The following is a 14,104-nucleotide window of genomic DNA, read 5'->3' on the forward strand; positions in this document are numbered from 1 at the left end:
TTTATTATTATGTTGTTACTGTTTCTGTGTTTGTTGATCTTAGTGAGGGGGGCTGGCAGTGTGCCTGTTAAGTGAAGGAGTTTTACTTTGATAAATGGGGATATAGAATCCATACTTTATCACTCAGCCACAAATAATAATCAGAGCTGATGAGTTTGTATTGCTACACATTAATGACTTAGCACAGCACATCTATGATGAAGAACAATACAAATATCATAATTATAATCCAGATGATTGGGGCATTGGTGCGTGGCTACAGTCTGTGATAGGAACATGGAGAGGGTCTCTGGTTCAATACATATTTGTTGGTCTGGTATTATTCGTAATGATCATATTGTTAATATCCTGCTTGAACAACATGTTGACTAAAGCTGCTGCTTCTGTGCTAACTGTACGCCCTGAAGGGATCATGGGGGTCAAAACTGATTTCATGGGAAAGGTTTCTACATCTCTTATCTAGTGGCAGAACCTGATTGGTAGAACAATATGGTTCTAAGGGGGGGATGAAGAGATAAGAGAGACACCGGGGATGTGAGTTAATAATATAATTTCATGTTTTTGTATTTCTGCAACCTATGCAGTCTAGTGGGTTGAAGTTAGCGTTGCGCCCAGATATATAAAGATGCTGCCTGTCCTTGGTCAGTAAGATAAAGGGCATGTATTTGGTAAGCTGGTTGTACGCCCAGAACATGAAAAGAACTAACTGCTGTCTAGTCTGCAACTTAGATATAATTGATTGGCATGTGTTGCTGTCTTATCATTTGTTTAGAATGAGTCATAGTAACTCTTTGTGTTTTAAGGTATCATCTTCATCTACTTACAGTATTTGTAAGTCTGGTGGTTGCAAGCCAGACTTCCATATGAATATGAAATAAAGACGCTTCTGCTTCACAGACACCTGAACTTTGTTATTCGTAAGACACAACATATCCTTTCACTTTTGTTCAAGTTAAAAAGAAAGTGTTCTTGTCAAAAACATCTTTTTTCTTCAAGACGGGAAGAGTTATGAATAATTTTGTTCTTACATTTTGTAGATTTACTAGAATACTCATCATTTGTGAGTAACATGACTTGATGTAATTAATTAGTATTGTCTTGCGTTTTCTCAACTAGAGTTTCCTAGGAGCACCATCATGTGCAGAAGACTGTCGGACGCATATTGATGGATAAGGACTCTAGAGAAGTGTCCTGGTTTTCTTTTTACTCTTTATACTGTAAGCAGCTTTTATAATTATTTTTGTAAATGTAAAGAAATTGGTACATACAAAGAAAATCACCGACTGTGTTTATTTTTCTGTATCTTGACAATGGTGTTTGTAATGATACCAGCACAGGTGCCTTTTCATTGAGAAAGGGTTCGACTCCCCTCCTTAGTTCTTCACAAGCACTGCCCCACAGCTGCAAGAGGTCACTTTTGTCTTCGGTGCCCTCGCCCCCTGAGATTATTGCCCCAGCCTCAGTCACATGTCCCACTGTAGCTGGAGAACAACTACAGCACATGGCTTCTACAGCACGTGTGGTACAGGAGACAAACATCTCAGGGCTTTCTCATCTTGTGAGCTGGACTTTTAGGCACATTTGTATCATCTGTGTGTCGCACAAAGAGTTTAGACAATCGCGTACCCTTTCAGCCAGTATTTTGATCTGTTTAGGAGTCTTGTTGTTTTCTTGTTTAAATCCCAAGAAGTTTCCTACAAGAACTGTTGATATTGGGAACTCCCACTTCCCATCAGAAACTCTGGGACACTAGACTGTGTCTGTACCCTCTCTGTACTCCTGTGAAAGCTCTCTGGCACACAGAGTCCTGAAGGTGCTGTAGAAGGATTCATATTATGAATCCTATGCACATTTTGCACATATTTTATTTTTTTACAGTGACTATGATCATCATATTTTGCTAATACTGTATGAATTTATTTTTATTTATTTTATATCTATTTTGTATAATGTTTTGTCTATTCTGATGTCTCTTTTTGCTTGTCTTGGGCTGGACAGCTGTAACACATCATTTTCCCTTCGAGATCAATAAAGTCTTATCTAATCTAATCTAATCTAATATGGCCTTGTGGATTTTCAGTGTCGTGGGCAGGAGAGAAAGTTAAAAGGAAAGTGTAACTTCTCGTGCTATCTTGCACAGTTTCAAGATGACACCTTAAATACTGATTGGCATTTCTGTGATAAGAGGAATAAGAATTAGTAAGTTATTTATCACTTGTCAGTAGGTAGGTTTCAGATACTTTATCAGTGCAGCTTTTGGCTAAAACAGAAGTAAAACTGTTTGCTATATAAACTCACAGTAATAAGATTAATTTTCTTTCCTGTGTGCTGTACGCCCAGCTCTGCAGCGATCTCTTCACTCTGACAGCTCTGTAGAGCCCAGGGCCCTCAGGAGAGATGAGGACACTGACTGTGCTGGGGCTCCTGGCTGCTGTGTGGGGAGCTTTGAGGACTGAAGGTACAGTAGTTCCCTCTTCTTCCTCCTGCCTCTCCTCAGCTCAGGAAGGGTGGGATAGAGGACAAATTCATTAGTATATAATCCTGAGAAACTTATGATCAATACATTTGAAATTGGAGCAAGTGTGTTTCGAGTTCTGTTTATACCTTGGAGGCTTCGTGAATAAAATTAGGTTTTACATTTCGGCACAGTTTCCCACAGCAGCCTCCTGACTCTGGGGTTGGAGCCTCCTGGGGTAGAAGGTTTTTAATTTACAGCAGGAGACCAGGTCAGTTAGAGCACAGGGGGCAGAGACCTGCAGACTCTGCAGTCATACAGGTCATACAGGTCCTCCGGATAGGTGTCAATCTAGCTTTACACACACACTTGTGCAGCCTCAGGCCTGCCTAGTGTGTACGTGTGTCTGGAGTAATGTCTGCTGTGTGTCTGCAGTGATGCCCTTCCAGCATGACTGACCAGTGTTGTAGTGATGTGAAAGATTGCTCTTTGCTTGAATAAGAGTTCTTATTAAATTGCTGTACAATGTATAATAGTGTAATTTTATGCAGTATTGTGATAATGGTAACTGTAGTAAGTGTGAACGTACTGTATAAGAATGATGTCACCCTGTATAAGGTTTTGAGGATTGTGACCCTGAAGCATCGGTACCTGCAGTAATCACAGGGCTCATTGGCTCTGGGCCTGATGATCCACTCTTCTGTGGCCCCAGGTTTCTCTGTGCAGGGCCCCAGGGAGCCTCTAGTGACCAGGCCTGGGGATGAGGTGCTGCTGCCCTGCTCTATGGACAGCGCTGTCCCCCTGCAGGAGCTGGAGGTGGAGTGGAGGAGGACAGATCCAGACACCCTGGTGCTCCTGTTCTCCGGGGGGGAGAGCAGACCGGAGTCCCAGCACCAGAGCTACCGGGGCCGAGCGGAGCTCTTCCCTCAGGAGATTCCCAGAGGAAACTTCTCTCTGCGGCTGGCCAACGTCACGGCTGAAGACACAGGAGTGTACAGGTGTGCCGTCCACACGGTGCAGGACTCTGGTCAGGCGACACTGGAGCTGAAAGAAAATAGTGAGTAAGGTTTCCTCATCCCTTGACCAGCTTGTCCAGTTAATGAAATAATAAAACACTGCCTGAGACACTCTGTTCTCTCACTGTTTATAAACACCTCTTGAAATATAGCTTTCTGATCAAACAGCAGTGAAGTGGAAAAGCCAGCCCCATGAGTACAGCAGGAGTGAGCTGGGAGTGATCTCTCTTCTACAAGCACTTTAGTGTTGGGAGCCTGGCTTTACCTCACTGTGACAGATGCTGTCCCTTATAGTCCAATAGATTACAGTCAGCCAGCTGTGAAAGTTTATTTCCAATTAAGGAGAGAATAAATGATTTAAATATGTTGGTTTAGATTGTATTTCTAAATGTTTAGGATTATTTTCACCCCATTATATAAGATAAAGTGTCACTGTAATTAAATGACTTGAGTGCATTTTGCTGTTCCTGTCGATTCACAGAGAGTCTAGTTGTGACTGGAGCTGATCGTGCTGTGTTGTTCTACCCTGGGGGGGAGGTGGTGCTGAACTGCTCTGTGGACACAAATGTCCCCCTGTTGAAGCTAAAGGTGGAGTGGCTGAGGACAGACTCTAAAGTCCTGGTACATGTGTTCTCCAATGGGGAGAGCAGGCCGGAGTCCCAGCACCAGAGCTACCGGGGCCGAGCGGAGCTCTTCCCTCAGGAGATTCCCAGAGGAAACTTCTCTCTGTGGCTGAAGGACGTCAGGACTGAAGACAAGGGGCAGTTTGTGTGCAGAGTCTTTGCAGAAAATGAGTCTGCAGAAGCTACAGCAGAGCTGATAGAGCTGGGTAAGTCAAACCACTTCTACTCAGAAACACAGGATGAAGTCTATATCCTGTAGGAGGGGTTCTATCAGAAACTGGGTTTAAATAAAGCATTTATACCATACTGTATATCTACAGTGTTATAATACTGAGTTAGTAAGCTATTCATGTTTGCAAATGATACCTAAAGGATTAGCTAACTCAATAGAAGCAACAGATGAAATTCAAAAGGATTTAGTAAAAATCACCTGGCAAATGATGTTGAATGTGTACAAACTACACTGACCTGACAGTAGCAGCCAGGAGACAGGAGCCCCTGTTTTAAACATCTAGCCAGCAGACAGGCAGAGGTCAGATTAATTGTGCGTAGGTGGTGTGGATTATTGTCCATATCTCGTCATTCCGTCAAGATAGAGGATATAACAGACCGACTGGAGACTCATCCTGCTGCCATGGAGATACTGTATGGGTACAGTGCTTTTACAGCTATTACAGCTGACAGGCTGGAGGAACTAAGTCTCTTTAGTCTGAAGGGAGTTTTTCCAACACTGACAGGCAGGAGGAACTGAACATCTTTAGTCTTGAGCAGAGGAGACTGCATAGGACTGTATATAAGTAGTTTTATTACCAGCATCACTCAGCAATTTACCGCTGGCTCTCACCCTGCAGACTGTGTGGGACCTAGTGCCCCATTATAGTGATGGGGACACTATACTTTAAAAAGGCTTCATACTATAAAAATGCCTCCTAATTACCCCCCTCTATGAACTGGCTTCATCACTCTGCTCTCCTCCCCACTGAGGGCTCTGAGTGGAGAGTCTAGAAAAGCACTACAAAGGTGTAGGGAAATTCAAATAATAATAATAATAATAATAATAATAATAATAATAATAATAATAATAATACAATCTTCATAATCACTGATAAAGTCAACTGGATTTCTTCAGAATCAATTGTGAAACATTAACCAGAGAATATGTGTGAAAACTACATGGATGTGCATTTAAAACTAAGAACAGGAGGCTCTTTCCCCAGGCATGTTGTTCAATCTAATGTCCTGGTGAGCGATTCACCACTCACTACCCACCAGGCGAGATGAGCAGATCAGCCTGTAGCTCTTTAGTGTTTGTTACAGGCTGGAGAAATAACAGCTCCGCATGTTGAGTATTTCACTCTCAGGGCACTGATCCAGGCACGTCCCCCTGAGTGTCGCACTTATCATATTTGTACTCTTCTCTGAGAGTGTGGAAGTTGTGTGTCTCCTCATTGGGGAAACACTAGGACTCAAGATGACCAGTGTCGTACCTGGGTCGCCTTCACATTTTTGTACCCTCGCTCTCTCTGAGTGATAACCTCACGAGGATCTCTGAGCCCTGTGCTCACGGGTTCCCAAGCTCAGAGAGCTGCCAGCGGTATCTCTTTACTCCCTGTCGTACTCTCATCACGCCTCAGTCCTGGGTCGTAGGATCTCCTCCTTCTGCGGCTCTGGCTGGTGAAGTATTGGCACTGCCTGCACCCCCAGTCCTTCACTTACAGACTCAGAGCAGAGGACACGGTTGCTGGTCCCTCAGAGGCAGTAGCAGAGTAAACCTTGGTTGTTCCTGTTTGGCCAGGGCAGCTTTTCCTTACCTTACTAGTGGTCGAACACAGCAACAACTGGTTCTGCTACTTGTTTGGGGCTGTATCTGCTCCTCAGTGTAACGAACACACTACAGTAGCAGCTACTGGCTCACCTGATGCTTTGCCAGGCTGCCCTTCGGCTTCCTGTCTGCATGTAGCCACTGGAGCCGGACCCTGCGCCACCTGGCTGTGTTGACTAACGAGGCACTCAGCCATTGTGTCCCAGATCCCCTCTGGGTTCCTTGATCTTAAGTGGCTCCCCTTGTGGGGATGTATCCCCCTCTGGGGTTTCTAACCAGCAGGTCTGTATTAGTGATGTCTCCAACATTAACTCCTGACAGCTGCAGTGTCTTAAGGCACACACTTCCTGGGGAGACACACCGCCCCTCAGCAGTCAGAAAGACCTGAGGCTGAAAGAGAACTAAAATAACCGCGACTAGACCAATGTAGGAAAATGGCGATATAAGCAGAGACTTGAATAAAAGAATAGAACTGTGAGAAATAAAAACTGTAAGACCTACGAGAGGAGATTTAAACTGGATTTCAACTAAGGACCAGAGGAGGACACTGAAAGGAAAACAGATGTGGACAGGGCATATGGAGTGTGAGTCTGCAGATTATTTTTTTTTTGATACACAGTGTTTTTTGAAAGAGAAACATACTATGGGTATTTAGACAGGGAACTTTAAGTCAGTCAAGAGCTCAAACTACAATTCAGGCTTTCTTGAAGTTTAATTTATTTTTCTCCAAATATTTGGGTATTACAATAAACACTGTTAAACTGTCGGACTGACTGTGGGCCAGGCCACACCTATATAGGTGCCCATCTGATGTCTGTGCCCCCTGTGGCATCACAGCACGTACAGATGAAAGCAGGAAGCCGGGTTTTTCAATGGTCTGTTCTCTTCTCTCTTCAGGCTTTTCATCAATACATGTGGGGGCACTGGTCTTGGCCTTTTCTTTACCAGTACTTTGGATTCTAATGTGGATTGGCTACTGTTTTGGTAAGCACATTTTTTATTTTAAATTATCTTATTAGTTAGATTTACGTTGTCTGTCCATTTAATAACTAAGAACAGAGAAAGTGGTGTAACATCTTTTATTTTCACCTGTGTAGAGAGCCAAATAGGGCTTATGTTGGTCCACAGTAAGTTTAGATGCAGGAGATCTCAGCTTAGCTGTCCAGTACTCTCCAGTGTTGACCCCTTTGTCAGTCCTGTAGACACAATAATGTGGAGCAGTTCCTATGGAGACCACAGTCACATCACCCAGTAGCCCTGTGGAGACCACAGTGACATCACACAGTGACATCACACAGTAACTCTCTGGAGACCACAGTGAGATCACCCTGTAGGTCTGTGGAGACCACAGTAACATCACCCAGTAGCTCTGTCACGATTGTAAATCTCTCCTCTTAAGGCTACAGCCTTTCCTTGTTTTTTACTTATCTCCCGCACCTGCTCTCTGTTCCAGCCCCCTTTTCAAATCCCCTTAAAAGCCAGACGCTGACTCAGTTCCGGGCTCTGCTCTGGTTTCCACATCAGGCGAGTCCAGGACCTGGAAGCGTCTCGTCCCGTTAAGGTTTTAGTTTCTGTTCCTGTTCCCGTTCCAGTGCAGGTCCTGACCCGATTCCTGTTTTTATCCTGTTCGTCTTGGATGGACCTCTGTAGAGACCACAGTGACATCACCAGTACCTGTGTGGAAGCTTTTCAGAACTTCTCTGTAGTAGAACTCTCAGTTTTATGAAGTTCTTAAAGAACAGAAGAAACAGAAGTCTAGTTATCTGTTTGTCACTGGAGGCAGTTTAGGTGTGTAAAGTCTAGAATTAGTACTCCTGCAGTTTGACTGTTCTGTAGACAGTATATTATTTACTGTTTAAAGGCATGTGTGTGTTCAAGTCAACACTGAATCTCTTGGAGCAGAGAGGAGTGCAGGGCAAGAGTGGAGCTATAGAACTGAAGCAGTAATGGAGACATTACTGAATTTCCTGCTAAATGATAAATACATGAAACTTGACATCTGACTGTCATCTTAACTAAATATTTTTTTCTTTTTTCTCATCTTTTATCTTTTATCTTTCTGCAGATAAAGATGAGCTTGTTAGGACCTTCCTCATTGCTTCTAATGTCGTATTGTCTATTTCATTTGTCCTCTGGGGTGTAACTGAAGGTAAGTTTGTTCATTTCATCTCAGTGCACATTCTGCTTTTCTGACTGTTATTATCTGGATGTTGTAGGAATAAGAATAAACTTTATTTTATATATTCCCTCTAATGGTATATTCCCAAAGCGCAATACACTGAAAGTAAAAGATTCAGTTGAAACAAAAGAACACGAACTGCAAACTCTTAAAGAAGTTTAAAAGAGAATATCCAGGCAGATAAAAACTGCAGTCAAGGCCACAGAGGGAAAACCTGCTTCTCTCAAGCTGGAGAAAGTGCATCACACCCCTCCCTGGTGAGTGAAGGTGGGGAACAGGTTGTTCCTGATGGAGCAAAGTCTGACGTCTCGCTAGTGAAGTGGAGAAGTTTGACACAGACAGTTGACAGACAGTTGAAGATTGTGACTCCCCCCTTCTCTCCTTTCTCTGCTTTATCTCCTCTTTTCCTTCTGACTTTCACACCTCTGGTTTCCTCTTTTCTTCTCCTCTCTTCCTTTATTACACGAATGCTGGATTTATTCAGTTTGTTTAGGTACCAAGTCTGCCATACCGTGACGATTGGTCACAGTTCTTTATTACTGTACTGCATGTGGGACCATGCTTGTTTGTCATCTCTGAAAATCCAGTGCACAGATTGAACACAAAACAACAAAAAAATGGTTCATAAAGATGGGTGATAACACATTTAAGACAAAGAAACACCAGGGATTCTAAATTCTCTCAGACAGGAGTAATGTGATCACTTGCACTAGACCTGGTCAGGATTCTGGCTGTTGAATTTTGGACAGACTGGAGTTCGTTCAAAGTAGATTTATATACTCCAGCGAGTAGAGCATTTCAGTAGTCAATTCGAGAGAACACAAATGTGTTGACCAGCTTTTCAGCCACAGTGATAACAACGGGCACAGTCTAGCGATATATCTGAGGTGAAAGAAAGATGTTTTGACAATATGCTGCCCATGTGGGTCGAATGTCAAGCCTGAATCAAATATCACCCCCCAGTGTTTCAGTTTAGACTGAAGCTCAAGTACAGTACCGTCCACAGGGTTACAGCACTGGCTTTTCAAAGCTGATGGGGTCCAATACACATGACTTCAGTCTTGTCACAGTTTAGATGAAGGAAATCTTGAGTCATCCAAGTTTTTATGTCAGAGATGCAATTAGAGAGAATAGAGACAGCCCCATCAGTGTCAGGTATATATATAGAGATTTGAGTGTTGTAGAAGATGTAGAAGATTAATGAGCAGTAGAAGATGCAGTGTGCAGTCACAGACACAAATTAATAAGAGCCTTTCTGAAGAGAAAGCTCTTGAGTCTGGATTTGAATGTGCTCAGGGTGGGTGACTCTCTGATATCCGTGGGGAGAGAGTTGCAGAGCTCTGGGGTGCAGCAGGAGAAGACCCTGTCACCCACAGAGTGTGGACAAGCTCTGGGGACAGACAGGAGACCAGAATCAGCTGAGCGAAGGCTGTGAGGTGGGGAGAAGGACAGTAGTAACTCAGACAGGTACTGAGGTGCCATGTAGAGCCCTATACTGTAGGTGAGTGTCGAAATGAAACCTGATAGGAAGCCAGTGTGAAGACTCCAGGATAGGAGTGATGCGATCACTTGAACTAGACCTGGTCAGGATTCTGGCTGCCACATTTTGTACATACAGCAGTTTGTTTGTTGGTTACTGTACTGATTGCTGGTATCTCCAGACAGATTCAGGGTTGTTAGAAATCTCATTGGTGCTGGTTAACATCTTTTAGACATTAATAAAACAGGATGTCTCAGGAAACAAATCAACTTCCCATTCAGCATCTGCAGGCCTGTCTGTGAGCTCCTCTGAAGTCAGGGGCTGCAGAGATCTGAGAATCTGTTGCTCTGTGCAGGCAGGCAGTGATTATTTATAGCCTGTACTGTGTTCATGTTTACTGTCACAGGCAAACAATTAAAGTACATCAGGCAGGATTGCTAGGTTAACTTGATGAACTTTTCTAATTTCTCTGGCACAGAATATTATGAGCTACTTGTGTGCAATCACTACTGCTTTGCTTTTGGCTCCTGATGTGACTTGTTTTGCAGGGTCTTTGGAAGAAGTGATCATGTGTGTGACTGTTAATCTTCTGAGGATTGTACCAGTTCTGGCTTTTTTCAATGGTAAGTTCTGAAGAGATGAGCTCACTATGGAGAACTGTTTATTAAGGTGCATCTTGAAAATCTACACATTTGGTACAATTATAGGTAATAATAATAATTAATTGCTTACACTTATATAGTGCTATGTACTATGTACTGTACGTACTCTATAAAATCAATCATTTAATGGTTATTTGATTTTTATTTGTTTATTTGTTAACTTAATATTTTCAAATTATTTTAAGACACTTACATATAAATTCAGTACAAAGTATTTTTGAAAACAGATAATTATTTGTGACCAGAATAAGGAAGGCACAGTAAGCTGTCCCTCTCTGAATGCCAGTAAGAGCCAGTACAGTTCAAACAACATGTAAACTGAGCTTTTTTATGTAAACGAGAGACATAATAAAGACATGTAGTTCAGGTGGGTAGCTGCGTCAGCATACGTAGGCTGAAAAGGAACAAGTCATTGGTTTATTCACCTGAAGAAGGCTCCACGGCCAAAACGTTGTGTTTTCTTTCTTCTCTTTTCAGCATGGAATAAACGTTTACTTGTTCCTTTGCATAATAAAGACTTGTTTCCAGTCTTTATTAATATTTCAGTGTCAGACAGGCCTATTTCACTCAGTAGGGGCTGTGGCTGAGCAGTGTTTCTCATCTGCAAGAGTTAAGTCGCTATGACATTACTAACCTGAACGTCAGATGTCAACACAGGGTCAGAGGTAACATGAGGGATTCTAACTGTGATCAGGAGTTTGATTTCAGCACCATCAACACTGAAGTCACCAGGTTTGTGGGCTCAACCTCAGTTTGCTCACTGTTCAGTTGAAGAGTTTTTTGCTCCCATTAAAATCAGACATAGAAAGATAACCAGAGAACCTGAGGACTTCCTGCCTTGAGTTAGACCTGTAACTGTTGCTCTTCTGTGATTTACCAGTTAATGGCTCCTGTCCTGTTCTTGTCCTGAGATTGTTCTGTACCAGTATCTACCTGCAGGGGGAGCTCATACTCAAAGATCAGATCCTTAAAGGAGCTCCGTTTTTAGATCATAAACCTAAGTCCACCTGGGTAGTTCTGGTTAAAAAAAGTGTTTGAGTTTTTTAACTCACTGTAGAATTGTAGACACAATGCAGAAGAATATTTCTAGGTCTTTATTCATCTTCTTGTCCATGTAACTGGATCTCCAGAAAACACAGTGCAGTTTATTATTTCAGCTTCACTCAGATCCTGAATGATGATCTTTCCTATAGACTGACTAAGTACTGGTTATGAGAGTGTATCTGTGAATGATACTGACAGTATCTGTTGTGCTGCTGTGATCTCTGGAGGACCTCAGGGTGGGGAATCTGTCTGCTTTTCCCTCTCTGATCCCTGCTGCTGTCTTACATGACTGAACTGAACCAAGCGCCTCAGCAGTAGAACTAGACCCCAGAATCAGTGAGTCTGGTGACTCCTGGCCATGAGCTCAGCTGCAGTCTGAGTGTGTTCGATCACACCATGAGGGTCTGGACTGAGGTGAAGTTCCTCTCCTTCAGCATGGAGAGTCTGAGTTCAGAGGGTGATGAAAGCAGTGAGTGAAATGTAGTGGTTTTTAACAGAAGCTGGTTAAAATTAATCTTCAGTGACACTGTAGAGGAGTGGTGTCCAATTCACATGTTTGTGTCTGTTTTTTCCAGTGGAGAAATCAGTTTTCATCGGTTTCTCAATAATTCGTTTTGTTGTGTTAACTGAGATGTGGTCTGGTAAGTAAAATTAAAACTGATTGTTTTATTTACATTTTCGGAGAAGTAATAGCTGTTAACTCTTGTATTTACAGTAATAAACACACACATGTTTGAGGTCCTGTATAGTGGCTGGTGAGCTGCTTGTCTTTGCTCCAGTGTGTGAGTGTGATGTGATTCTCAGGGCCAGTATACAGTCAGACCAGGAGTATTCAGTCTGTAACCAGCTGGACAGGCCCTGTTAGTGGACTGGTCCTGTGTTCCTGTTCACTTATAAAGCCAGTTTATTACAACTGGCACAAAACAGTTACAGTGCCATATTGTAGTGTTCACATTAAAATCAAACTCATAGTATGTAAACAGTGCAATACAGCACAATAGCTCACACCCTGTAAGCTTGTTGTCATGATTGTGTCCCTATTTATTCTTGTGACACTGAATCTATTAGGAGAAGTGTGTGAATTGTTCATTGTGTTCTTCTGTAGATACACACAGGAACTAAAGAGGCTACACAACAAGACACAGCAGAAATACATGAATAATCACATGAATAATCACAGGGAACTAGGAACAGGAGAGAAGCAGAGTGCCCTCTACCTGTACAGTAGTGTTCACATTAAAATCAAACTCATTGTATCATTGTGTATAAACAGTGCAGTAGCTAACACCCTGTAAGCTTGTTGTCATGATTGTGTCCCTATTTATTCCTGGGACACTGAATCTATTAGGAGAAGTGTGTGGATTCTACATGTTTTCCTCCTGTAGATTCACACAGAATTTCCTGTTACTCTTGTAGTAAAGTGATATAGGGATGTATAAATGTTTTAATTACATGTAATAGTCCACCAGGTGTCTCTGCTCATTTTCCTAGGTTATAGGATGTTATAGTGTTGGCACTGGAAAGATAGAGAGAAAACAGAAGAGAACAGGGGACAGCTAGCGTGGGAGAAAGGTGTCAGTTTTTGTTTCTGTTCCGGTTTCCCTGTGTTCCCAGTTGCTCTGTGGGAGTACTTCAAGAGCCACACACCAGACACAGGTGTTAGAGCAGGTATTGGACTGGCCTGTACCTCATCACTGATCTCCTATCTCTGTGGGGTTTATATTCAAGGTAAGAACAGCTGCTTTCTCAGATCCAGGAGAGAGAGATTCGGTGTGAAGAGCTCAGATCTAGCCTCTCTCCTTGCTAGGTTTCAGTTCTGGAACACATGGAGCGATGTGATGGAGATACAGTAGAGAAAGAATCCCAGACTGCACTGGGAGGGATGAGAACAGACTCTCCCAATCTCTCTCCGACAGACACTCGATAAGAACAAGGAGTTTTCTAGAGAACCACAGAAAGCAGCTGGATCTCTTACTGATACAGTCTTGCTTTAATTCAACATAAAACTAAGCTCAGGAAGATATTTACATGCTTTGTATAAATACTGATTCACAATTTAAGAGTATTTATTTATTGAGGAGTTAGACCTAAGATATTTTAACCCTCTTGGCTGAAGATCCCCTGCCTACTAGCAGCACAAACAATGACTCTCACCAGATTTATTTCAGATACATTTGTGCCAGTTTGTACCACTAAAACCAGTTTGTGCTGCTTTCCATCCTGGGAAATAGTGCCCTCTATCTCCAGGCTAGTGGAATATACAGGATGTCTGTCCTGGTGCCCTGCTGTGTCAGCAGTTTTTTAAAATAAGTCATCAAAGCAATGTTGTAAATTGTCATTTACATTGTAAATGTAATAAAAGGTCTGTCACCTTACAAATGTAAACAGTAATATCTCAATAGTTCTGAAAGAAAACAGTCTTTCATGAGCCAAAATGTAGACTAAACCAATGTTTTACTTTTGTTTTAACCACCTGTTTATGGGAATATATGTACAATATGTGCCCAAAATCTATACTAGCATCGGGACCACGTCTCACAACCGTCAGTTCTGTTCAATTCCTCATCTCTTAGGGCTTCTAGGTCACTGAGTCCTGAAATGAGGTAAAATCATGTTCAATGAAGAGGTGGTACATATCACAGCTACATTTATATACCAGTCGTATAGTCTGGACAAACACCAGAGAGCAGTGACCAGTCAGGAAATTCAGACACTATATACTGCATTCCTAAAACCTCTGTATCACAGCCAGGCATTTGGCTATAAAAGATTTAAATCTAAACAACATTTTTGGGAAATTGTTTCTGCTGTTTGTGGGGACAA

The 14,104-nt window shown here is 42.4% G+C and overlaps 2 protein-coding genes across 2 annotated transcripts in view; both read left to right on the forward strand.

The window, feature by feature from the left end:
* LOC107076083 (polymeric immunoglobulin receptor-like) overlaps positions 1-14,104 on the forward strand; it is a 226,532-nt gene that overhangs the window by 196,429 nt on the left and 15,999 nt on the right. The window lies entirely within an intron of this gene.
* Positions 2,294-14,104, forward strand: part of LOC107076205 (uncharacterized) — a 75,709-nt gene continuing 63,898 nt past the window's right edge. The window contains exons 1-3 of the mRNA XM_069181731.1: positions 2,294-2,458; positions 3,168-3,512; positions 3,953-4,300. Coding sequence (XP_069037832.1) covers positions 2,398-2,458; positions 3,168-3,512; positions 3,953-4,300 — 754 coding nt within the window. The 5' untranslated portion in view covers positions 2,294-2,397. The remainder of the gene's footprint in view (positions 2,459-3,167; positions 3,513-3,952; positions 4,301-14,104) is intronic.

Source organism: Lepisosteus oculatus, chromosome 21 (assembly GCF_040954835.1).
Source record: "Lepisosteus oculatus isolate fLepOcu1 chromosome 21, fLepOcu1.hap2, whole genome shotgun sequence".
Taxonomy (NCBI): Eukaryota; Metazoa; Chordata; class Actinopteri; order Semionotiformes; family Lepisosteidae; genus Lepisosteus; species Lepisosteus oculatus.